Source organism: Oreochromis niloticus, linkage group LG5, assembly GCF_001858045.2.
Source record: "Oreochromis niloticus isolate F11D_XX linkage group LG5, O_niloticus_UMD_NMBU, whole genome shotgun sequence".
NCBI classification, from domain to species: domain Eukaryota; kingdom Metazoa; phylum Chordata; class Actinopteri; order Cichliformes; family Cichlidae; genus Oreochromis; species Oreochromis niloticus.
This window is the reverse complement of record NC_031970.2, coordinates 9,278,604-9,306,092: the sequence shown is the minus strand read 5'-3', so window position 1 is coordinate 9,306,092 and position 27,489 is coordinate 9,278,604. Positions and strand designations below refer to the sequence as shown.

The 27,489-nt window shown below is 39.6% G+C and overlaps 1 protein-coding gene across 9 annotated transcripts; it reads right to left on the bottom strand.

Annotated features, from left to right (window-relative positions):
- Positions 1-152: 152 nt before the first annotated feature.
- Positions 153-27,489, bottom strand: tead3b (TEA domain family member 3 b). 9 transcript variants are annotated; one of them, XM_025907107.1, is made up of 16 exons: positions 27,308-27,489; positions 26,812-26,957; positions 14,796-15,050; positions 7,539-7,603; positions 6,920-6,982; positions 6,723-6,785; positions 4,673-4,684; positions 3,690-3,815; positions 3,538-3,581; positions 3,304-3,360; positions 2,826-2,890; positions 2,593-2,729; positions 2,174-2,347; positions 1,724-1,867; positions 1,476-1,628; positions 153-1,334 (listed from the first exon to the last, which is right to left on the bottom strand). In XM_025907107.1, the coding sequence occupies exons 3-16, from the start codon at positions 14,917-14,919 to the stop codon at positions 1,221-1,223; spliced, it is 1,341 nt and encodes a 446-aa protein (XP_025762892.1). In that variant the 5' UTR covers positions 14,920-15,050; positions 26,812-26,957; positions 27,308-27,489; the 3' UTR covers positions 153-1,220. The 9 variants fall into 9 exon arrangements, with proteins under 9 accessions (XP_025762892.1, XP_025762894.1, XP_025762893.1 ...); XM_025907109.1 differs by lacking the exon at positions 3,304-3,360; XM_025907108.1 differs by lacking the exon at positions 4,673-4,684.

The window sequence follows — 27,489 nt, the reverse complement described above, 5'->3', positions numbered from 1 at the left end:
GAGTGAAGCAAATGTACCAACTTCACAGCATACAGTCTCTTTTTTAAACAAAAGAAACAGTGGTTAACTTCTCTCTGCTTTAACCATGGTCTCTGTGCTGAGTTTAGCTGATCACAAATATGAAGACCCCCCCCACCCCCCAAATACTCCTATGTAACACATATTCCTTTAGCATCCACTTACTCACAGTACAGAAACAATTCATTTTATTCAGTAACGCTACATACCTCAAGGCAGAAAATAAGCACTGTGTTGCTGCACTCCCCCCTTCTTAATCTTTTAAGTGCAACTGAGCACACGTCTTCAAACAGAGAGAAATAACAGGGCATCTCATAAGTAAGGCAAAGCCCTGGGTTTATGTCAGGAAAGCAAAGGTTCAAGACATCCCTAGTGTCAAAATCAGTTATAGATAGATGCTTGTAAGACCTGATTTTTTTAAAATTGTGTAATAATATATGTATAAAAAAAGAACCTTAATAACATGGCAACACAATTGACCTTCTCCCTGTACACTTGGACTGTAAAACCTGGGATGTTTTTTTTGTTTTTTTGTAACATAGACCTCATCAGAATTAGTTATCCCACTCCTCTGCGTGCCTGAATACAAGAACTGCCCCAAAAGATGTTGATCTGAGGTTTCTTTCCACATTTGTTTTCCAAAATACCTGTATGAATATTTTCTTTTCATTTAAAAACAAGAGGTAGTAAAAATAAGGCAATCCGAAGTGGCAGGCAATCATAATCTTTGGAGAAAAAGGCACTTGGTTTCCTAAACACCTAAACACAACTTGGCTCCACTTCCATGGTAATTTTCTCTCTACTTTTTCAATGCTATTTACACTTCTCTTGTTGCTCAGAGTGTGTTCCCTTGGATACTTTAAGAGTCTTTTCAACCCTAAACACATTCTCATCCCCTCGATAAAACATTTCAAGCTCCATCGATTACCTTTGCAAAAGTGACCCACTTCATCTAAATCATGTTTAAACACATGGAAAATAACTTGTCCTCAATTCTTCAAAATTTCTTTGCGTGCTGGCATGTTGAGATTCGCTCTTTTTTTTCCTTGGATACTTTTTTAAAGCATAAAATGTGTCCATGTTAGTTCGATCTAGCATTGCTTTGAATGTTTTCATAATTTCTCCTGGATTGTTGAGCTGGTTAAAGAGAGACTGTGTCACACTTTATTGTGTGGCTTTTCCAAAACCTCCCTGAAGAGCTGTTAGTCTTTAACAAGTCTGTAGACGTGATACTGAGCCCCGTGTTCACTCGTGGAAACCTCAAAAACAAATGCTATACAGAGCAAGGTTTCCTGTGTGTCGCGATTCGTCACCACCTGAGGAGAAGAACAGTCCATTTAGAAATGAATAAACAGAAAACAGCTAATATCAACCGATAAACTGGTCTTAATGGGGAGATTAAGCATAAATGGAATGTTAAATGTTGAACTAAACAGCTATAATTCACTGTATTTTACCTGTAGGATAGTGAAGTTTTCAAGAACACTGTTCATCATGTATTTTTCAGGTAAGTGTTTCAGTTTGTGGATAAAGTTGATCATGTACTCGCACATAGGAGAGCGGTGGATCCTGTAAACACACTTTCCTCCCTCTAGGCGGGCGTACTCTGTCTGCAACACACACAGGCGAGTAAAGAACAGACAACAATGTGCATATAATATAAAAGACACGTCTCAGAAAAGACTCAGTTAATGCACCGGCGTACCTCTACTTTTTCGACAACCTGCTTGCCAAATGAGCAGACTTTGGTTGAAACCGTGATCGTCATGTTCTCAATGCTGCTGTATTGACTGCTGACACCGTAGAATGAACCTGGACCGTCTGGCATACCGCTGCTGTTCAGATCAGCCTGCAGAGTGCACACATGTCATCATGACAAAAGGCCCTCACATGACATCAACTTTAAATTGCATAAATAAATAAATAAATGAAGATGTGGGATGTAAGTTATTCAAAAGAACATTTATTAACCAAAGACAAATGCAGTATAAATGAAGCAACATTCTATGAAATACATTGCCTCTTATCTTGAAATCATGTAATTTATCACTACATGTACCCTGGTATTGTAAGAAAAAGAAGCAGTTTGCACAATTTCCAATAGTAGAAAACAGAGGCATGATAATATTAAGTGTCGATTATAATAACAACATACCCAGAACTTTACAAGGAAGAAAGCATTCTGGGGCCCTTTCTCATAAAGCTCTTTGAGCCCACCCTTCTTCTCAGGGAACTTGTCGTAGATCTGCCGAATGTCCACAGCCTCAAGGAGCGGATCGCTGTAGGAGGGATTGGTTTGTCCAATGTGGACAAACAGGTGTTTGCTGTACTATATTGGATAGAGACAGAGCAGATGATAAACGTTGGCTATAGGACTTGATTTAGTACAGGGAGCATGAACAAAAAAACAACTAAAACACAGCCCTCAAACATCAGCATTAGAGAGAGAGTGATGTAAACTATCAGGACAATGGAAATGGGCTCAAATGTATTAATGCCACTACACTTTTAAACAAGTTCTTATTACTCACAAGCTGTTTGGTTGGGATATGGTGCAGACCATATTTAACTCACATTGTCTGGGTCCCTCTGGACCTCCATGAAGGCTGAGTACTCCAGCAGCCTCAACTTAGAGGAGGCAATGGTCCGATCCTGCCAGACTGGCACTGCAGTAGCGGCTGGAGCAGGAGGTGGCGCCAAGGGCTCATAATCTTCATGTATGCAAACACATACGAATAAGCATTAATATATCACACGCATTTACCTTTTCAGGTTTCCATTTATTGATTTATTTTGTTCAAACTTACTTGGTATAGGTTGGTTTACAGAACCTGGTAGGCTCGAGTATGGGGGCTGTGCAAATGGTTTGATACTGAAAAATAATGAATGAAAGTAAGAAAAAGACTCCAATACCAGAGTTTTGTGACTCGCGGATACCTCAGTTATGCAGAATTGTTAGTGTATCAGTGTAAGCATGTGTTGCTGCACCAGCTAGGCGTAAGTCCACCTGCTTCATTGCTTAGTAGTGATGCAAAACAGCATCATTTGACTGTGCTTTTGCTGACAAATTCATAAAAATGCATACAATTTTTTTTGTGAACACAAATCATCAAACACTACAAGGATTCATCTACCACATTCCTGTTTTCTTAATAAAATCTGAAGCAGTCTATTGCCTGGTGGTGGTGATGGTGGTTTACATCAGTGCAGAAAACATACAATGCAGTGTAGAAGAGTTAGTACTGCTTTGTGCTCAGAGTTGAACCTTGGCTAGGGGGAACTTACGCATGGCTGGTGCGGCCAAGCCCAGGAGTCCTTCCCGGGTTGAAATCTAGAACCAGCCTGGTGTACAAAAACGTTATTCATTAAACATTCCCTGCAATACCCACCTGATATTAAACCTAACCTCATCATTTACTTATTCATGCTTTTACTTATCTCTATCACCAACGTCTTACTTCAGAAAGAATACCGTGATACCACAAAGTTCCTGTGCGTTCAGTACAGGGGTTTACTTACTCCTGAGAAGGTCCAGGCTGTCCTGGGATTTGAGCAGGCCAGAACTGCAGAGTAAAGAAGAAAATAAAAGTCAGTGCCCATTTGAATCACTTCAAACTGCAATGAAAAACATTAATGCCTTTTAATTGCCAAAAATTGAACAGCGGTCTCACTCTGGCTGGTGGATACGGGGCCGGAGGCAGTGGTGGAAGATGTTTATTTATTATACTCGGAGAGACGATCTGGGCAGATGACAGCGCTGCCATGTTCTGCAGGGCTTTGTCCTTAGATGCCTGATCCTGCAGGTTGACAGAGAGAAACGAGAGGAGTCAGCCACAAGGTGGCAGCCTAACCTCGGCTTAATCCAATGCAGTATGCTATCCTAATGATAATACAAAACAATGACACTGTTTGTGTATGTTTCATAAATGATTAATAAGTCTTTTCTAAATAAAGTTAACATTAGCTTAGCTCAACATTCAATCTATTGCAAGGTATCAATACAACATTGTTCTGAAGATGTTTGTTTGAAAGAGCAGCTTTCAGAAGGAAGCAAAGAGAAGTACAGAAAAAAATCAAGGTCAGTGTGTTATAAGGCTCACCACAGGAAAACAGAATAAAGAGATTCAAGTTGCAAGAGTACACATGGAGAATTTAGATTAAAATTTACTATGAGAGACTTGAAACGTAGCATAAAAATGATCCAAATGCAGCCAATTGGTGTCTATTTGTTTTAATTATCATTATTTTGAAAGTATACATTGTTTCTCCACTACAAACACGTCAATTCAAATTTTTGAAATGTACTATTTTTCTCTTTTTCTAATGGCAAAAAGCAATTTAGCCACCAAAATGTGACTTTGCAATTTAAAGAAATACGCCTCAGAAGTGAGAACCCGAATCAAAGAACGACACCTTATGCCAAGCAAGCAGGACTCTGACTTTTGGCGGCGGTTGGAGGATATTAAACTATTGTAGCAGGATGTGGAGCAGTACTGTGCTCAAAGCGTGGCTGTTTTTGAAGCATTGCTTCATTGCGGGATTGCAATGGGTTGGGGCGCCATGCCAGCAGAGGGCCATAGCAAAGGGACAGTGCAGTGTTGCTGCCAAACAAAGGGGAGGAGGGAAGCATATTGCACAAGTCAAATTCACTTACCAAATTCATCGCCTGAATCAAAAAAGAGAGAAACCATTAGTACTGTTCAATTCTCAAAGCTATGTTGAGGTTAATCTATCTTTTTTTGGTGGGCATATGTATAAATCTGAGTGTTCAAATCCAGGTCCATATTTGATTTTGTTTGTATTGTGAAAATAATGAATAACTAACAATTTCAAGTTGTTGTAAATATGTGGGGAAACACGAAGCCAATTCATTGTTTCATTGAGGAAAGAATGAATTTGATTTTTTTTTAAAGAGGATATAAAATCTGAGTGCAATTCAAAACATAGGATTATTTTTTTTTATTTCGATAACTCAGCAGATATAAAATCTCAAGGAAGTTAAATCCTTAAAACTTGTTACTTAATACTTATTGCTGTGCAACATATGAGATGTACAGCGGGTAGACATTTGCAGCTGTTACACTTCAGGTGTACACTTCACTTCAAAGAGTGGCTTGGAAAACTTTTTTTTTTCCTTTTTTTGTTTCTAGAACTTTGAGTTGGATAAACTCAGAGTCCGTCATAGCTGCCCTCTACCTCTGGGTGTTAACGTTTCAAAGCCAAGGCAAAAAGTAAAATTGACCTTATCAATCCTTGCACCTATCAAAAATGCACTCATGATGCATTATAAATCCAAACAACCGAACTAAACATATAATCAGTAGTTAATTAACAAGTTAAGTAAATGTTTAATGGGCTTGGTGTAAAGTGTATTAAATTGATTATGATTTTTTTTCTTACATGGACACAGAAGGAATGAGACTGAATAGGGTATCTAATGCTTTCGTGTCACAACAGAAGAAAACAATCTTTATTCTTATAAATTCTAATTATTCCATGTTAACGTTTTCAAACAGAGAGTGGGTTCCTTGATCTTTTATGTCTTGTCCAAACAAGACAGTAATTTTAAAAGTGTATTATTTTTTAATTAAAATATTCATGTGAGAATTGGAATTGGAATTGGAAGGACTAATAAAGTGACCTCTGTGAGACCTGTAAGGTTAGCGGTGAACTTGTAGACAAACAAGGGAGGAACAGGGTGAAGATTTCACCATGAAAAGTCAGTGTAATCAGAAAAACACATCTCATTTTAAATGGGGTCTTTGTATTCAACATAACCTAGGAGTTTGTAGACAGCTCAGAAATCAGGTCAAAATTTATGAGAGGTGATGCTTGATGCATCTACTTCTTTTTAATTTAGAATACTAGCCACCGTTGGGTGTTCTGCGCTGAATATAGGGTGTCACCACTGACAAAATGAGACTACACGGTTTTTTCTTCTGTTTTTTTTAAACAAAACATCCCTGCTATGAATGCCATTTTGCCCCAGATTAGTCTGTGTTAATTCAAGTTTAGGTTTAGGTTAGGATTCAAAAGATCACAGTATCTTTAGTATTAAGTAGTGTCTGGATATAGTTTTTTACTCATATGTGAAAATGCAAAAAACAACAAAAAGCATAAAGAGTTGAAAGAGGATTTACGAAGTTTGAGAAAAGTCAAAAGGAGGCACAAGATTACAATGGAGGATTATTTTTCTATGTTGACTTTTACAAAAGGCATTACAAAGAAGCACACTCTAGGAGCTCAGGATGTCAGAGACAGTTTTAGGGAAAGAAAAGGTCTCAGAAGAGTACAGTGTGATGCAGCAGCATGACTGGCACAAAGGAAAGATACATAGCTGGAGCAACATGCAGCTAAATGACCTTTCACTCAAATTTTATCAGCTTGTGCAGCATTCATTTCAAGTAGAGGCTATAGGATGAGATAGAATAATTCAGAGGATGAGATTAAATGCATTCCTACAGCTCAAAATCATAGTAAAAACGCTCTCTGTCGGTGCATTGTATCCATGGCACAGATGCAATATTATAACGATTTCTAAAGTTTAACTGTTAAACAATAATGCATGTGGCAAGCTTGCATCTACTTATGCAGCCAGAGTACACCTCATGCCAAAGCAAGGACTGATAAATATATTCACAAAGTAGCAGGTTAGTGCCAAGCCAAGCATTTACCAGCCCCACAGGCCGCAGTGAAGCGCATACCTTTAGCTTTGACTGGATCTCGCGAGATTTTCTCCGGGCGAGAACCTGCAAGTGGCTAGAAACCTGCACAGAAAAATAGCCAAGAGGAGGAAAGAAGAAAGGAGACAGAGAGAGAAGAGAAGAAAGAGAGAAGCCGTAACCAAAGAGGAAAGAGACGCCCAGTCAGTGTTGCCGGGAGGCAGGCTGGCAGCACCTACCTTTATACCCGCCTGGTATTCACGAACTTTCTTCCGTGCTAACACCTGTATGTGACTAGACACCTAAAGGGGTGTGAAACAGCGTTTGAGCATAAAAATAACATGCAGATCCATGCACACAGGCCACACATCTATGCAAGTGCTGACACACACACACACACACACACACCCCTTTTACAGGATCATGACACACATTAAGAAATCTACACATAAAATAAGAAAGTGGATTTAAAGGATAAGGCCAGTTATTTTTCATATTAAAGTCTAGACAGTTAATTGAATGAACTAATTAATAAAAATGATAAGTTAAAGGTTTATTTATGAAGACAAAAGGTATTTGTTTAATGTTTCAGTTTGATCATTTGTGGTCTATACTGTTTTTGTCCAAAATCAAATCAATTGTTAATAATAATAATAATAACAACAACAATAATAACAACAATGATAATAAAGTAAATTTTAAAACCAGACTTGTCCTCTGAAGAACTCATAATCCACTTTTTTTAAGGAAGCCACGAGACTCTATTTTAAAAAAACAGCTGTTTTGATGATGGATTTTTTCTACGTGGCCCTGTCAGTAGCTGGACCCAAACATTAAAGTTGTAAAAAACTTGATTACCTGTTTTCTTGTCCGGGTTTTGCCTGTTCTCAGCTTGATGTACCTCGCTATTAATTCATTGCGACCTGTGAAAGAGAGACAAAAAAATAGTGGGAGCTTATTTTACAGGATGGTAATTGGATTACACTAAGCACAGACAGACAAACAGCAGGTGTCTCCAGAGTCACATTTAATATGACGACACACAAACTGGCAGATAGATTGAAAGAAATCATTCAACATTTGGAGATTACTTGCAATATCCAAAATTGGACAGAAGGTGGCACTCTTCTCAAGTCTTGATCTCATGTCAAAAGAAAAGTAGTGTGGCATTTCTCAAAGCTCAGAATATTTGTCAGGAGCCACAGGAGACACCTCTGTTTCCTATAGTGAGATTTTTTTAAGCAAATTAGCAAATAGTACATTTATTTGTTTCACCCCTGGGTTTTCACTAGCTTGTTTCACACCTCCTTAAATTCTGCTCACATGGCCCTGAAGCTTAATTACAAAGAGTACTTAAAAACAGAACTGCGTTTTGTTTTTTTTTTTCATGCCATAACATCTACACTCGACATTCTGCACAAACAGGTTGTGCAGAGAACAGAATTCTATTTCGGGCTTTCACGGTCCTCTATGCACTCAGTGCTGCGCATGTGATTCATCAAGCCATACCTTTTCAACAAACTGCAGCTGTGGTCATGCAAAAATCATCTTTGGAGTATGAGAAGTGCAAAAAGTGTTATTATGTTGTCTCAGTGGAAAATCAGTCCATCAGTGCTTTCAGTTATCTTCTCTGCCAAGTCACGCTTATTAGGTTTCTGTGGCCGAAAATCGGGCCAGAGGGAGAGGCTGAACTGCCGTATCATTATGAATAATGGCCTTAACACTGCTAAACTTGCTGACATAAATTTACACCAACAAAATTGGTCAAGATGCGCCTTCATGAACAAACAAAAGACTGTGTGTCTAGATGTTCAACAGCTTTCCAGACACATAATAGCAGCAGAAACAAGTCCTGTTTTTTTTCACACACTCTTTAGCACTTGGCCTCCAGAAGGCCATGGTTAGTGCAATTACCATAAAAGTACTGCAGGCCATCTCCAGTAGGCTTGCAGCACTCACCGTACAAGCCAACCAGTCAGTCCGGCAGTCGGCCAGCAAAGCAGAGCTGAACTGTCTGCCGATACTGAGGTAGTCCCTCCCCTTTTGCCCCAGGCCAAGGATGGACACACCCGCTTCAGCGCCTCCGCATTCCTAGCATTCCTCTAAGCCTGTCACATCTGTGCTAGCCAGTCTGATTGGCCTGGGCCCGTGAACACAGCCAGAACTCGGGTGAATACACATATGTTCATATGCACTCCCAGCCCTGGGAGAAGCAGGGGTTAGAGCTGGAGTGAAGGCCATCAGGATGGGGTAAGGGGCAAAAGGGCAGCTGAGAAGGGCAGTAACTCTTGCAGGAAACACAAAGCCATAACTGTCTCTGCCAGCAACTGCCACCTGGCAGTAAAGTAGCCCATTTCCCAAAACAACAGCACAGTGTGACCCCGCAGTCAGCAGACGGCCGCACCTGCTGCCGACCATCCCAACAGAGTGTGGCAAAGAAAGAACAATGACATCAACCCCCACCCAACTGTCACTCTCAATCGCTTCAGCTGGGGAAAAAGCAATGCAGCAACAACAACCCCACAGTTCTGATATGAATATCACCGATATCTCACTGCACATTACTGTGTACTGAAATTAACTTGGTGCTACAGGCTTGACCAAGAAAGATACGAACTTGAAAGATGTGGATGAGGTGTAACTCGCACACTTTACGGACTACAAAGAGGTTGAATAAAACTCAACTTTCTGTTATGGTGATGTCGAGATGTAAAGATTTTTGAAACTTCCCGCAGTGATAAGCACAGTAATGGCTCTGAATTGTGTGGTACATAATAACCTTTCACCTGTTGGACAGTGAAGTTCTTTAGTTAGGGTGCTGAGAACCAAGTCTTCATTTTGTGGACCTTGGAGGTGTAACTTATTTTGTAAAGAGTTTTTCCTTCTTTTTTTCAAATGCACAGCAGTTGATTCATACTGGAAAAGCTTGCAGGGGAAGTCCTGAACAACTAAAGGTAGTACCAGGAATTATGTCAACCATCTGAAATGAAAAGCATGACATCCTTTAAAGATGTTAATTACAACTCATAAGGAAGTGACTTTCTTTTCTTTTCCTTTCTGTTTGTTTGTTTATTTTAACTTTATATTGCCAACCTCCTTAAATGGGTACGAACTGAACAAGTCAACATTATAGCCCAGTTGTAACTAGATTACATCTAGACACAGGTAAGAAAAGTTGGGATTCATATTGTGGATAGTGATTTTAAGCCAAAAAAAGGGGGGGGGGGGGGGGGGGGGGGGCTGTACGAGGTGATCCCCCACCCTTATTTGAAGCAGGAATAAAAAGGCTCTGCATCAGTGATAGGGGGAGTTCCTGACTATAAAAATATATGGAGGCAGTAGTTGTCATATGATCCGAAAATACATTAACAAAATAATTCAGTCATTAATTATTTAAAAACGTCAAAGCAGTAGCAACAGTGTACACCAGTAGCTGTTTTGTGCTAATTAATACTTCAGCAAGTTCTTCTTTAGAAAAAATACCCAGAAAGACCGGTTAGATTAGTTGATAGTTTTTGAGGATACTGCTTCCTTAAAACTGTAAGACATTAAAAAAAAAAGCAACAGAGAATTACTGCGTCTTCAATCCGCACCCGTGGTAGCAACATCTGCTCAGATTTGACACGGTCAGGGGGATCAGAGCGGGAGTAGCACGGACTGCAGGGGATCATGACAGGTGCTTACAAAAACACAGACACACTCTTGTACAGTGGTATGCAAAGTCTCATTGTCCTCTATTTTCTCTACATTTGGTCTTTCCATCTCTCTTTCCGCTTTTGAACTGCTTATGACTTTTTTGTTGATTGCTCAACACCCACTCAGATCGCCGCAGGCTGCCATTCTTAACCTCTTCATTGACAAGACACGCCTATCTTTTTCTTATACTACATTACTGCTGGAATTTTCCACTTACACACCAAGATAGTGAGCCAAAAGGTACTCTCTCTTCACTCCCCATAACCCCCACCCCCAGAACCTTTTATACGCCCTTATTATCTTCTCTCCTACCTTGTCATAACACTGAGGTAATCCAAAATTGCTAACATACTGCTCAGCCATGACTGAAAACATTCCTTACATCTCAGTGAGTAACTGACAGAGAAGCTACATGGCTGCTCAGTCATCATTACAAACCAAAGCTGCCCCCCCACCCCACCCACGTGCCCCGCCCCCTTTTCTTTTTCTTATATATGTCCACATACATACTGTGTTTTGTCACAGTTGTGCACATGCACTGAACCTGCTGGCAATTCCACATTGGTCCACCAAAGTAGGAACAGACATAAACCCCTGTTTAGCACTCAAATCTTTCTCTACTTTTATTACCCAGAGTGCTCTTTAGTAGTGACAGCTGCAGGTCTAAAAGAGAAAAAGGTGTGTGCTTTGGGTTTGACACACCTGTTGAGGCCAGAAAACGCAGGTGAACAACATGTCAGCACAGCCCCAAGGCCAAACAAGACAGGCAACATTTTTTCCATCTTCTAACGACACTTCCTCTAAATTTACTGTGTGCCGTGAGCCAACCATTTCATTTTACCAAGAATTAAGGTCCTGACTGTTGTTTAAATGTTTTGTTTTTCGTTAATCTGAAAAGATGCAGACGATAATCTTTACCTGTAACAACTGAGTTCCTTTACTCGAACAAACGATCTGAAAAAGCAACCAAAAGGTTTGACTGAAATTAAAAGTCAAGTATGGGGGTCATAAAACCCATTAAAGTTTGCTTTTATAGGGGCATGAATTAGCTACTTGACCTTGAGACAGTGACCTCTGAGTCTAAAACATAACCAGCCTCATAGGTGTTTATACATTTCTGGAACTTATGGGTTTGGGCAGATATAATTCAATAAAGAAACAATAATTTGTGATTTTTTTCTGTCTTTATGCTAAGCTAAACTGACCACCCACTGGCTATAGTAAAACCAAGTAAATCTTATCAATTTTACTGTATTTTAGTGTATTGTATTTTACTTCCTTATTAAGCCAATTAATTAAATAATAACAACTTAAGGTAATAAAACTTTAGTGGCAATGTGTCGTTTCTGAGCAATATTTTTTTCTCTTTCAGACACTGTCCTTGGAGAATGACTTTAAGGTGCCCTGCAGCTGCTAAAACACCAGTTTACACAGAAAACCTTAAATCCAAATCAGAACCATTTACTCATCTGCTTTTAAGTACATGGTTGTGCAAGGGGGAAATTGTGTGTGCCACGCTTTCTTTTAAAAATGCCCCTATACATTCTATTATTGGCATTAATTAATTTCCTTTTACCTCTTACAAACTGTTACAATCACTTCTGTTGCACTACGTATGATCAAAACCAACTTAACAACAATACAATACAATATAGTAAGAAGAGGCTATTTTGAGTTGTTTAAAGGTGTACTTTAAACTAGACTCTTGCCGGTTTTGACAAATTCCAGAAAGTTATGAAAGTTTTATAAAGCTATATATATATAATATTTTTACTTTTTAACATAATGAATCTGATTGTCAACACATGATTTAATAAAACTTTTTTGGGGGCTTATTTGAACTTTTTGTCACCCCTGAGCTATGTAAGTGACTGGAAATGGTACTGGGAAGTCTAGACTGGTTTTTGGAGCAGTGACCACATGAGTATAAAGTAGTCTTTTCTTGCTAATGGAAATTTGCAAAGGTTTCCCAGCAAATAAAAATCCTGGCCGAAAAAGTGGAATTCCCAATGGGAGGGATGACTTGCCTGCTTTTGGAGGCCATTGGAGTCTGAGACTGCAAGGTAGACAGTCTTACATACAGTGCAATCGTTAACATTCCCCTAACCTCACGTCAGGGCAGCTTTTAGATGTCTGAGGTAATCACCTTGTGAGAAGGCTTCTTCTGGGGGCATTCCTTGGCTCTCCCAGCAGAGCCTCAGATGACTTATTGTAAAAGGAGAGGGTGTTTAGTGCTCTAGAAAAAAAAAAAGGGCTTCTAAAAGGGGTCTTGACAGTTTGTTGCTGAGGGGGCAGGTTTGTGCAAAGCCTGCTTCTCTGTTGGCGTTCTCATGACAAATGTATGGAAGTGAAGAAACAACACTGCACAGCTGAAGTGGACTAAAACATTACTTGGGTAAATTTGAAAATGCTTCAAAAGTTTATGTGTGCGCAAAAGTCAAAGCATGTTCTAAACTAGCTCTGGCACCTAGCAGAAATATGGCACAATATTTTTCCCATTATATCCCATTATATCACATGTATATGTTTAAGGATGATATTCAAATCTGCCAAAATAAAAAGTTGATAGATGTTTTTTGATTTACCTCATATAAAACTAAATCGCATTGGATAAAACCCAACCAATATTGTTGTCAGCCAGTACTAACCTGTCATAAGTGTATCAGCATAGGTGTATCCTGTGCGACAGACACCTGCATAAAAATTTTGATCTTTGGGATAATTTGTGCCATCACATAGTGAGAGCAAACTGAACTACATTATTTACAATATACATATATGTCATTAGTTTGTTAAATCCATGCTAAAACGTTCCTTTTTGGGGACGGATTAATCTGTGACCGTATTTAATGCCATAAAATGTTAAATTAATCAGCAAAACCATAAAATATTCCATTTAAAATTATCCAAAAGAAAAAGCAGTGTGTCAGAAATATTTGATAAACAAACTAATTATTAGAAATTCATCTACGCAAACAAAACTTTAATTAAGTTTTGACTAATCATTTAATCCACTACGCGTTTCATGACTACTTTGTTCCTTAAGGCAGGTTGAGAGTAACAACAGAAGCTGCAGCAGTGGCTGAGTAATCTCAGGTATGTGCTTGTCCTTGAATATCCGAATCTGTTGAACAAATGAGGATAAGATTCCATCTTGGTTGAATCACACCAAAAGAATCCTATCTGACGTCAAGCAAATAAAAGCCACACAAAAAGCAGTGCTTTAAAAACAAACACCGATGCTTCTAAGATACACAGTCCCTCTGACATTTTGATGGCCATGATTGATGGTTTTTATGGTTGCACTGAAGCTACAATAAGTTTAAACTTTTAGAGCCTTGATGGACATTAATTAAAGGGCAGGAAATTCTTACCAAGCACAAGGGGGCTGAGTTACAATGCTAAAAAAAATATCACTGCAAGGGCACAGCAAGTACAAATGTAAAAAAAAAAAATGGCTTGATTTCTCGCATTCAACATTTATGGCTCTTCAGCTACATTTCCAAGATAAAATAATAAAATCTCATTAAGAAAACAGTCTCGACATTAGGAATGGGAGAATGCGATCAAAATAATCAAAGACAAGTGTGTTAAATTTCCCACACCTGCATGCGAGTGATTCTACGGAAGGCCTTGCCAACATATCCATCTGGAGCGTTTCAGGACATTAGGGGCTCAACACCTGCAATTTAATGGACACGCTGCAGGAAACAGCGCAACTATTCCGAAACCATATGGATGTTTAAACTTTTCGGCAGAACAGCAGGCCAATGTGATGTTTTTGTTCTGAGTCTCGATTCATGCTGGGCTAATTATTGCTAATTTAACTGAGCCATCCTGCATCAAACGCAACAGTTCTCCCGAAAACCGGCTTTAACCGGTTACCTACAGGCAAAATTCTCCCAGTGATACCAGTGTGTTTAAGATAAAAAAGTACATAAGATGTTGTTCAGAGATAAAAAGAAGACAAAGAAGTTGTGTCTGACAACGTACTGTGGAGAAGGACAGGTTGTGAAATAGTAGAGGAAAAAAAATCAAGCCATAAAAACACTCTGAAGAAAAAGACAGGTGTAAATCAATGGGAGAGCAGCCGATTTGCTCTCAGGACAGCAATAACCAGCTCTGAGAGTGCTGGTACGACTGGAAGAACCTGCCCCTGGGTCACAGCACAACAGGTACAGACTTGTTAAAGAGCGCTCTGAGTGGAAAGAAAACATTCTGTAGCGAAGTTTTGAGTGCAAAAAGAAGAAAAGTATTCTTCTCATTTCTTTTCAGGAAAGTATTGCCAGTGTTTGTTTTCTTTTAGCCACAAGTCTCTGTGGAATGAATGTTTTTCTCATTTTCGTGCATTCATTATGGAGTGGATTTCCATGTAATTGTTGTTCTTTTGTTTCTCTGGCAGTTATCCAGTGAACTCACCATACATCTTTCCCTCATCTGACAAGATGATTTTCCTCCTTCCACAGGGAGGGTAGATGGCGAGGGCCTCCTGGAAGCTCTGCTCAATGTCTGGGGACCACACGCCCTCGGCATCCCCGTCCATGGTCTTGTCTTCATTGTCCCCGTCCAGCCCATCTTCTGGGCTACCGTTGGCACTCCACTCGTTGGACGCAATTGTGGCGGCTCCCCCTGGGCCCAACCCTGAGCCCCGGTATCAAAGGATCTGTAGGTGATCTGTTGAATAAAGTTGCATAAACGTTTTTAAAAGTCCCATACTGATCACAATTTTTATGATCATCACCAGAGCACAACCCAACAGTGTTTTTCACCCAAACAGCAAGTTAAAGGGTCTGAGGAAATGTAGAAACAGTTTATCGTTCGTCCAGCATTATTTGGAAACGCTCATTGAAAAAGTATTGTCTGTTTTGCCAAAGCCATAATTTAAGCCTTATTTGTTGCCAAAAAAGAATATAAAACAAATCAGTGAAGCACAATGTTTCACTTCAGTTCCTATTACTATTATTATATATTTTTCTCCAGTAAAACCTCACCTAGTAGAATTTACAGATGTTGCCATAGTAGAAAAAGTTTGATCTTTTAGCAAGATCAAACACGTTATTTACACAATGACATCCATGCTGGTCCCAGCTTTACACTTAAATATCCAAATTAAGCCAAAGTACAGGCCATGTGACATCATCTGGCAACACACATAAAAAGTCCAACATAAAATTGTCTTATTTTTGTGCGGGGGTCGGTTTGTGGAAGTACTGCTTGAACTGGATGGGGGAGTTTCATGAATTTGATGGACACGCTGTGATATGTGCTAAGCAGCAGGCAAACGGGTCAGGAGTGAACAACTGTCTTCCATTGTTCTTAGAGCTTATGAAGCAACACTGCTGAGCTTCAAAAAAACAAATTTTGACTTGATGCCTTCTATGAACAGACACCAGATAACCTTGAGGACATATCTAGTAAAACTCAATCAATTCAGTTATATCTAAGACAACTCAAATTTGACTCAAATCTCAAATTTGTCTTTTTTTCTTAGAAATCCTCACAACTGGAAACATTTGACTTGCTGCAAAGAAGATCTCCTTGAAAAAGGAATGTTGTTCATCTATACAGCCACTACCTTCTTTGACGTTTTTTTTTTATTGCAGTCATTAAATTTGCAAGAATAAACAATGCAACCCGTAATCATTATGATAATTTCCTTGATTTTATGTCTCTGAAATGGCCAAATGAATTCAAGATATTCCATAAAACGAAGTTTAAAGACCTCACTAATCAGTGCTGGCCTCAAAGAATTCTTGTGGTCTGGGAACTGTGTTCCAGTGTGGTTGGCTTATGGCTGACTGCAGGCATGGCTCTTAAGCATTTTTCAAGCTGCCTTTTCAGCATTGTATTGTTTCTAAAATGGAAGTCTATGAGGTAACCATTATCCTCCCAGGATGCTTATGTTTCTGCTTCAGCATTTCTGCAGATACTGACAAAAATAAAGTATAATGGATAAATACAGACCCAGCCAGTTCTTTTTTTTCATTACTGACCATTATTTTACGAGGTCTAGAAATGCAGGATATCATAACAGCATAAAAATCAACCCATAACATTTCTATTCTCAGGTGAAAATATCAATTAGTAACGATAGTGAATAAACCCCTGTTTGTAATGGCAGTTTTACAGCCAAGACATTTATAACATCCTCTCTATATTGCAAGGTAAAGAATCTACAACTTCACAAATGGATACAACGGTACAACACACTACGAGGAATTTGATGAGACAAGGGAGAATAAACTCCCTTTTAACAAGAAGAAACTTAAATATAAAATGTAAAATAAATACTATACATACACTATAATGTATCAAATCCATCATTCATGAGTACAGGAATCTCTCCTAGGCTTTCTTTTTCCATGCATTTCAGCAGTACGTAGAACAACACACACACTTTACAATTACTGTAGCTATAACAAAATGTCTGATGGTGAAAAGCAGAGGCGAAGGATTAGTGATGCTTTCATTCCCTTCCCATCATCATTTAAAAGGAATTACAAAAGATCAAAGGTGAATAGAGTATGGCAATACTGTTCCTGCAGTGAAATTCTACCACAAGCAACATGCAACATTAATTTTATGGATGACACTGAACCAAAGCGAGAGTTTGAGAAATATCCACAAGTCAAGCTGCTAATTTTAGCTGAGAGGGTCCTGGTTACGGTGGACCCTTTGAGACAGGGTCACGGTGTTAAAACTCAACACTGAAACTGAGCACTCATCAACAGCTCAAATGATCTCAGTCCTCACGAATCACTGGGCTGGACTGCTCCCAGTGACTGCTAGAGTTGGGGTTAGTTTAATTATAATCTATCTAGCCAATTTGTGGGGGGAAAAAATTGTGATACTTTACCGATAAATAAGAATCAAAAATGTGTGCAAGTAAACAATTAGAAAGCCCTGCACTGACTTGTGTAAAACCATTTCATAAACTATAAATTGCCATTTAATTACTTATGTAGAAAAGAAAAAAATCTGGTTTTAACTTCTAAAAAGTGATGATTTCTTACGTTTTGCACAAGAAACAAAACAAGAAGTGGCAAACAAACCAACAATAAAAAAAGCTTGGGCCTACGATGTAATGTGGGCAGATAAATTAAGAAATTGGAAAATGCTCGTTATGGTTTCCAACAGCCAAATATGATGATTTCAAGTGCAATGTTTTATTTCACCAACATCTCAAAACCCTAAAATAATCAATCTACTATAATACATGGCATATTCTAGCATCACATCTTTACATTTTAGAAGCTAAAACCATAAAATGTTTGAGCAGACTGAAACAACCACAAGAGTTTCGCCAGTGTGGTTTGACTTTGTTGTCACGCTGTCCGCATCGTAACAAATTAAAAACTAAACCAGCACAAAAGGTCCACTTCTATAAACAATAATGTAATCTTCAATACACGTCTGTCTCAATCTCAAGTATAGCACATGCTGGTCATATAGCTTGGTGTGAAGATGTCTTTCAAAGTATGTCATTAATGAGTGTGCAGGTGTTGCGGGGTAACGGCCTCAGTAAAGCCGAGACCGTAATCATAGGCTGATGGCACAGTTAGGGAGGCGTGGAGGGAGAGGTGGCTGCTCTGTTGTTTATCTCCAATTATAGCAGAGAAAACACTGCAAACCTCCTCTGCACTGTGAGCTGTGAAGAGCCGCAAACAGCGCTCAGTGTAACAGCAGATCCGACGACCTCAATGGAGCTTCCAAGTGCTCACAAGAGCGTGTTCAAGTGAGGTGCTGCAAAAGAGAAGCTCTTCACTAAGAGAGGGGCCTGAATTCCAGACATGTCCTTATTAAGAAAGGGCTGCGAGTGCTCACTGTTTCTCCTCCTGCCTCCCTTGTGTCAACCCAGCGCCCTCCCCTCCCTCCCCTCCAACGAGCACTCAGAACGTCTTTACCCAAATAAGGACAGGAGACCAGGGGATGCATGTATGGGAGGAGGAGTGGGTGGTGGGTGGGTGGTTTGGATGGTAGGTTTGAGAGCAGAGGGGGAAAAGGGGTGTGTATGGGGGGGGAACTAGGGGGGACTTTGGAGGGGGAAGGGGGTCCAATTTAGGCGTCCACTTTGGAGTCTGGAAAACAGTGGGATTGTTCCAGCTGGAATGCAACATCAGCAGTGAACACGCTCCCACTTTGTGACGCTCAGAGCTCAGACTAGAGGGAGGGCATTGTCAGTGGAGCAATTTTTCAATACATCTCCGAGTGGAGTCACAGGATTTAAGTCAGGACAATGGCCCTGACTTCATGATAAAACTTGGACAGACAGTTTTATGGACTCAAACGCAACAGCTAGTTTCATACTTGTAGAGAGCTCCAATTAAATGAGTCAGGATGAGGAGGTTTGGGATTTAGTTGTCCAACATGATTTACTCCCAACATACCAGTAAAGCAGTTGTAATTAACATACTGATTAAATTAGAAGATCTCTCACCAATGCACTGCAATGTCCCTTCGAGCCAGTTTGGGTGAGATACTCCACAACATAGTAACAACTTGCAATGATTAAAATATGAACAGTCCTCAGTGTTGATAGAAAAGAGAAATCAGTTGACTGATGTTGAGTGGCATTAACTGTATGAGCATGTTCAATGAGCAATAAGTACTTGTGAAGCAAAGGTGATAGAAAATCCTCAGTTCCCCATTCTCTACTCGAATAATTTACTGTTCTTTTTCCTGTTACATGAGATTAAAAAAGGAATATCCTTAATGTTTTGGGCTTGAAATTAAATACAAAGTAAAGTTAATGACATCATTCTGGTTTGGCACACCAAAACACAGCCTTAACTGAAATGGCACTCCCAACAGCAGCAGCCTCCTCTAGCAGGAAAACGCACCTTGCAGTGTGGCAGGAGCAGTTCAAGGAAAGCAATAAAGTGCTCGTGCCTTTTACCAGACCTCTAAATTTCCAGATCCCAATCCAGTAAGCATCTGCATGTTGCACAAGCCTGATCCATGGAGGTACCACTTGCACCCCATATGTCCTAAAGGATCACCTACTTCTGTCCTAGTACCAGTAACTGCAGGGCTATCATCAAAAGGTCCTATGCCGATAATAGGTCAGAGCTGTTTGGATGGCAAGCTCGCCATTTTAATATCATGGCCTAATATAACATTTTACTTAAGAATGAATCAATTATGTTGTGTGAGACAAAAATGAGACAGTGGTCACTTTCATGAGTAAACCATAGTATGAAACATAAATCTTATAAGGGTGATTTCTGTTTCTTTTCCATTCAGCTTAGACAATTGTGACACACTTTGGCTCATTTTAATTTGCTGACATTTCATAGCACAATTGAGAAACTGTTATGGAACTGATACTGATAATAACCAGCAGCTCCCATGTACAAAACTGTGTATAAGACTTTTAGAGCTTTTGCCAGATGGAAACACTTTTTTTTAATGTGTCCTGGTTGGATGACACACTGCTCTCACATTTTACATAAAAATCAGGGACACACCTCCCCTCCCTCTGTCTGGGAGTCAAGCCATGGGACTCTGAGACCAACATGCTACAGAATTCCAATGTGCAGCAGGAATGTAAATAACACTGCAAAGCTATGCGGCTTGCACAGTCATTGAAACAGCACCATTCATGCACCAGAATCCCTCTACCCATTTTCCCAGTCCTGAATCCAGCGATCACATTACATTCTGTTTTCAACAATCGGCTTATCTCTGCTCCGGCTCCATCTACGAACTGACTGGAGTTTGTTGGCACTGCTTTGAGTTTACCTTCTTCTGAGACAGGGCTGTGTGTGGTAAAATGTACCAATAAATTCCAGAAATTCTACTGAGTCACTCTCAGCTGGCTTGCTTGGTCAAATTGAGGAAAGTTTTCAACATGGCCTTAATCAGGAAAGGGAATCCATCAGTCACACAGAAAGGAGGAAATCACTTACAAACACCTACAGGCCGGAAAACAGATTCTGTTTCTCTCAGTAAAAACGAAATAGGTGTCTTGGCATTCAGCAGTTGGTAGGATAACATTTAGTCAAACAGAAAAGGCAGAGCTGACACATTTTTTTATGTTGTCTGTTATTCCTCAGTTTTATCTTCCACTGAACATGATATCATCTTGGGTCTCTCAAATGGACCAACCAGATGGGTTTCTACTTACGCAGCGGAATTCAAAGACTACAGTGAGGCAAGACCTTGAGTCAAACTTTCTCTGTCATGTCTGATTTTTATGGCCTGACGGCAACATCTCCTCTCGAGTCCAGCGGTGGGAAAAGAACATCTGTCGAACCTCGAAGACGTTTAAGACCAGACAGGATGGATCATAGTAATACATTTTAGCAGAGACTAAACATCCCACCATGAGAGCCATGTGAGCCCACTGAGCTAGGACAGCAGTGTAAGTACAACAAGGGCACAGTATGTGTCCAATAGCTTACAAGTGCAAAGTTAAGTTTTAAGCTTCTGCTGTATAGCAATAAGGGAAACTATTATTTCAATGCCCAGGTTACATGTGTCACAAAAAGGCCTCCCAAAAAACAAAACCACAACTTAAAAAAATGAAGCCAACAGCTTCAGTTCTTCTAACGGCCACTTGAGGCTGGCTCCTAAAGATCATCAGACCCCATAGACCCCTATGCTAACATTCAGCCACGGAAATTACTTGTTTATAGCCATATACAAAAAATATTTTGGTCTGTCTAGCTAAGCCAACCCTTCTTCACAGCAGTACAGGAGCCAAATCTTTTTTTTTTCTTTGTTTTCTGTTAAATTTAGGGATGTGACAGAGGGCTATATGCATCTTTTCTAAATAGTCTACAGCATTGTGGGTCAGCCTAAGAGTCCTGGGCCCACCGACTTCAACAATGGACACATCCTGACAGCCCATTATAAAAATATTTTACAAGGTTTTATTTTTACTTTTTCAAAATAATTATTTAAATAAAAATGAAATTAAATGCCAGTAACAAGGCTTAGATGGAGAATGAAGTCAATGCAGCAAATACATTTTCTGTTGAAAGTTGAAAAAAACTGTTATAAAAATAAATTCTTAATTTCTTTACTGCATTTTTTTAAGCAGTAAAGACCAGACAGGATGGATCATAGTAATACACTAGAAGCTTTAATAATAAAACCATCAACTACTCTGATTACTCCGACTCTGAATTTAAGGTAGAAAACACAACCTTGTAAATGTAACTCGTTTAAAATTTTAAAAACACCTGAAATAAATATAACATGAATTCTGTGATCTCTAATACGTTGGTACAGAAATCATCCTTTTTTGCCATTATGGTATTTAAGCCTTTAACAGCAACTATTAAAAAGTTGAACCTGGTCCACAGGACTGAAACAGAAGAAGACACAGTTGGAGCCAAGGTTATAAACAAGATATCTGACAGAGCCATTAGGTATATTTGCAATATATCTTTACAGGTGTTTTCCTTTTATTTTTTGAAACAAGAAATTCTATATGCCTTATCAAAATGAAGGTGTATGTAATGCAACACGCACATTTGCTTTAGGATTTGGTTTCAGTGTGTCAGCCATAATTTTTTATAGAATTGAGTTATTTATAAACCTCACTAGCTGAATACCAGGATGCAAAAACCTATTTTGGCTGTAATGTTAGTACATCTGATTTATTTGGCCACTTGGGGTAGTGCATATCGTTTGTATTATTATTGGGGTTTTTTCAGATAAAGCACAAACAAAGCACCATGAAAGGATCAGCTTCCTTCATCTGTTCACATCTCTGTACACCCCATGACTCAGTTCTACTGACTCATGTCCCAAAGCAGATTGTTAACAGATTTCCTTCAAATCTGTCTCTTCCACTGTTGATCCATCAAGACTGTTGTGTTTGCATGTCTCTCTGTCATTGCTCAAAGTCAGATTGTATATTCTTCCATCTGTACACTACAAGATTTGTTCCTGTCGTTATAAATGAAGTCTTTGTTTAGTTGCTGTAAGAGTTGGGACACTTGTTGGCAAAGAACAGGCCCCTACTGGCAGACATAAGCCCCCCCGCTTAGCTGGGAGTAAAACGCACCTCCACTGAACTCGTGTATACACAGTTACAAATCACAGACCCAAACTCCTCCACATTAGAGAAGCACACATCTTGTTAAGGTTGAAGGGTGCTCACAGCTGTAGGGTCAGTGCTCTCGTTCAAAGTGAGACCCCCACCACACACACCAACAGTCTCACAAACACACACACACACACACACACACACACACACACACACACACACACACACACACATTTAACAGGGGAAACAACAGGTCTTGGCGGCAGAAGGAGCAGCTGCTCTGTAAGGTCAGATTACAGATAAAGAAAACATTTTAGGTTCCGGGCCAGGAAAGCTGCTCTCTGACAAGAGCTAGAAACATGGCCTTATTCCTCCTGACACAGAACACACATATGCACATGTTTAACTGCAGCACTCCTCCTTCATTTAGGAGATAAATCTAAGGTGATGAGCTGGCACAAGTGTCAGGCTGTGTGCTCTCTGCGTTTGCTGAAGGCACCACTGCCTTTTTAAGACTCATGAAAGCACGAGCCCCATCTTCAAAAAAAAAAAAAAACCCGAAAAAAGAAGAAAAAAAAATCAGAGTCACCACCTTCCCCTCTCCCTTCTGTGTCTGTGTTTGGCCCTAATAAATTCTCTCCAGCTCCTCCAATAACTTCCTCCTACTTCCTATCTGGCACGGCACTCAGGAAACAATCAGAGCTGAGAGTGAGAGGAGGGCTGGACGGCCAACAGCTCACACGGCAAGAGACAGAGAGAAAGGCAGAGGGAAAAGTTAAGACAAACACATGAACACACACATACCATATGCACACTCTGTCAAGTCAGACATTTGCAGTTTGATACCAGCTGCATGCCCGAGGAAAACAATAAGGCTCAGAATAACGTCTTGCACGCAGAAAGAAAGCAATCTGAGCTGGAAGAGTCTGGCACACATTCCTCGATTATTTACACCATGAAAATGAAGAGAAATGACTATTATTTATTGCTTTCTTTTAATCATTTCACATAGCATGGAAACCGACTAACATGCTGCATGGAGGCAAAAAGAGGTGGCTGGTTTCCTAAATGAGTCACAGAGTCTCAGGCGGATAAATGAGTATCACACGTCAAGGCACAGCATGAACATAAGGCCTGATTCATTCATTTGTTGGTCTATTTTAACACTGGATGCTGCTGGCTATTTGGTCTACCTTGAACTGTGACACGTTCAGAGATTTAAGCCTAATCCAGCTGAAGAGGGAAAGACTGACACAAAACAGGGCGAGAAAGCCAGAGAGCTTTTCTTTTTTTTTTTTTCTTTACAGCCTGAATCAGCATTTTAATCGGAAATTTTCTGGGGAACGTAGCAGAGAAGCCATTCTAGCCTGGATTGGTCATTTTGTGGTGAGAGGAGCGGTTTAAAGCCATAATCTGTGAAACCTTTAAGACATGCATAACTTTGCAGCAGAATGCACCAGCCAATAATTCATGCAACCGTATAAATTGTGGCACAAGGCATTTAAAAGCAGCCACGGCTGTGACAGAGCTGTATACGAGCTGTATCACGAGGAAAAAAACCCCTCCAATCTTACATAAAAAGCGCACCTAAAGGTTAAACTTGTTCTTCTGTCGAAGACAAAAGTCTAATCAGCCTAAAAACGACTACACCTGTGATGTTTTATATTAGGAGCAACTAAAATGAACTGTGCTGCAGAGGGAGATCATCCCCCAACCCAAAACACTGAGCAGAGGGATTAAAGGAGTTTCACATGAGTGCCCTTGGGTCACTGGAGCTCCAGTGCGACACAGGCCACACACACACACACACACACACACACACACACACACACACACACACACAGCTTCATAAAGTGTAAGCCTGTTATTTACAATGGAGGCTAGGGAGGAGACAGACATTGTCACAAATAACATTTCTTTCTGAGTTCTTCTTCTTTCGAGTAAAGAAATGTGGAACATTGCTAACAATTGGTTGCCAGAGGAAGAACAACTAAAACCTTTAGCAACTTGGGGACAACTGACACAAAGAGTATTCTGTTCTCAGCCACTCCCCAGCTCCTCCCCTTAGTGGTCTGAAGAGGAGGCCAGAAAGCTTATCTGTTAAAACCTCATGGTTTGGAAGATATGTAAACATGTGCAGTGAATTAATGTGAATAAAATGTTGATAAATTGCATTACTGAGGACTTTCAAAGTGAATTCTATTTTGAAAGATTTTTACACTTTCTTCTTTGGCTCTGTGACTCCAACAAGTAGCTCAGTCCAGCCGTTACTAGCTGACAGTGTCAAACTGCATATTGTAATCCAGATCATCATTAATGCCTTTCTGCTGAGAGCTGCAGGCTTTTCTCTTTGTGTCCTCACCGCACAGACATAAGTGGTATTTGTTCAGGTCTGGGTTGACAGAGGCATAAGTGTCTACCATTTGGACGAGAACTTCTGGAGCTGGTGCTAAAAAGCGACCAATGTCTGCACAAATGGGCAAAAGCTCATTAGCTGGTCTTCTGTGGGTTTGACACAAACGGGTGAAGCTGCTACTGACAAACGGTCAACAGACCTGCATCCAAAGTAAACTCTCTGCAGTGCAAACATGGGATGCACTTCACCACTGGAATTAGCCCAACACCACAAATAATTTGAAATACCTATAGTAGCTACAGTTTCTGATTAAGCATATTTAAAAAAAAAAAATCAAAAACATAAGGGGATTGATTTGTTTCACCCTAATGAAGAGAACACATGCTCATTAACTCTTCCCTCTAATAAACAGCCTGAAGGAACACAGCTGGGGATGAAAAAAGAGAGAAAACAGCCACTTTTAGGGAATACTACCACAAGTAATCTAATTGACCTCCATGACATGGTAAAGCTATAAAACCTTCCCCTAATTTAACTCCTACACAAGTACAAAGTGTAAATGCGGAATCCAAAACGGCTAAGAAATATAAAGTATGTTCAAGGAAAAAAAAAATAAGACCACATTGTACAGTGGGAGGCCTGATGTATTCAGGCTGCATGAAAACAATGAAAGAGAATCTGATGGAACAGCAGAATGCTTAATCCTCTCCAGATTTACCCATCAGCATCAAAATCTATTATTAGGCATCTTGGCGTGTCTCATTTACCAAGGGCACATTGTTTGGTTGTTCATGTTGGTGTTTCATTTCAGAACATTTCCACATGTAGGTCTTAAGCAGGCCCCAAACTGGAGATCTGGCTTCTCAACCATGACTTAACATGACAGCAAGAAAAGAGACACCCTATCTGATAGCCGATTATCCTTCTGCTTTAAAAGACTTTAGAGCGGGCTTAAAGGGCTACACCAAATCATTGTCATACTTTAATTTACAACTGTGTTTTTGAAAGACAATGATGTTAAAAGAAAAAAGAAAAAGAAACACTTTCCTTTTGCCTTGAATTTTAGGAAATGTTGCAGGGGAAACAGTAACAGACGTTAACAGGTTATTCTGCTAACAGCGACCAACCTGACAGACCACATTCTGCCATTGAGTCAAACGTGTTGACTGTCAGTGATTTAACTGTGCAGTTCATATGACCGCGCAAATTTAGGATAAAGGAGGTGCCAACGTTTGGCTCTGTCAAAACGGACGCATATTATTTTCGCCTAGGTCTACACTAACCACACACAGTTGTATAGCAGGTGTAGCCTGAGGTGGCACTCATATAATTATACAATTAGCTCGCTACGTATCCATGCATCTCAAATCCTCACCTATGAATTATGTACTTAGAAGGACTTTGCAGTGTATCATCACATGCCACGTTTGAAAAAGTCAAGAACAAAGAACTACATAGATAGACAGATAGTTAAACAGATAGACAGATAGATAGATATATAATTTTCCAAAGTTTTCAAGTTTACATATTTTAAAATACAATAAATTGTCTTAACAAAAAATATGTCCAGTGTTCAGAAGGTGATAAAATCCACTTAATCTTTTATTTTCCAGTACTTTACTTTCTATAACAACTTTTATTCTGTGGTTTACACTACATAGTCTTGTACACCTCAATGTGCATGTACATAAATGAATTTAGATTTCACTTTAAAATGTAATTCCAGATGTGAGTGAAAAAAAAGCTTTGGTTTGCTAATCTAAAACTTTGATACAATACAAACCATTATAAAATCATCCATATTAATTTGTGAGTGTTTTGATGAAGAAAATGCTTGATTTAAATTTAGTCTTAAAAATGTATTAACATACTGCAATGTTGTTCACAGTCTGCCCGGCTAGAGCTAAAGCGAAAGCAGACGTAGCTGAGCTGACACACACACACACTTTTATATGAGATAATCTTGGTTTGTTTAGGCGTTATCAAGAAAACTACTCTGTATTTGTAATTCCATGTAGGAAGCATCAACAAGACCTCCAGAATTTATTTAACCTCGCTTCCTAATCAAGAAGCTGTCTTACCTTAGTGATGCAGAGGTCCAAATCACGCTGATGTTGTGTATTCCTCTAAAACGTTTTCGTCCAAATCGTCTCTCTCCGTGCTTGTCTGTAAAACTGTTGGATTCTCCTTGAGGAGCAAGGCTGGAAGAGTTGGATCCAGGTATGAACTGTCCGAGACAGAAAACAAACATGTTTTTCCCATTTCCTTCTGTCAAACGAGAAAACCTTTTTCCTTTTTTTTTTTTCTCTTTTAGGTAAAAGTATGTGCCAATGAGCGGGCTACCGGTGGAAATATGATTGCACATAGGCTGTCAAAGATATCCATGCACACTGGGAAAGTCAAACACAATAGAGTATCAAACTGCAAATGTTTTCTTCCCTCCCAACGCAGGGAGCTCCGCGGAAAAATGTAAAAAATGACAATGATCTGAAAACTTCACCGAGACAAGCGGCATGAAAAAACTCCCCAGAAAAAAAGGCTGTGGACAGAAAGAGGGAACATTTGTGGAAGACTTACCTTTTTATTCTGGCAGTCAGCTTATTCTCCTCAGTGGGGGAAACTGGTCAATTCAGTAACTTTGTTATATTTTGGCGCGCTGTTGTTTTCCTTAATATTTCTCAGAGGTTTGACAGTATAAGTGGAATGTTAAGTATGACTTTGGTATGAAATCAACGCACTACACTGGAAAACGAAGGGGG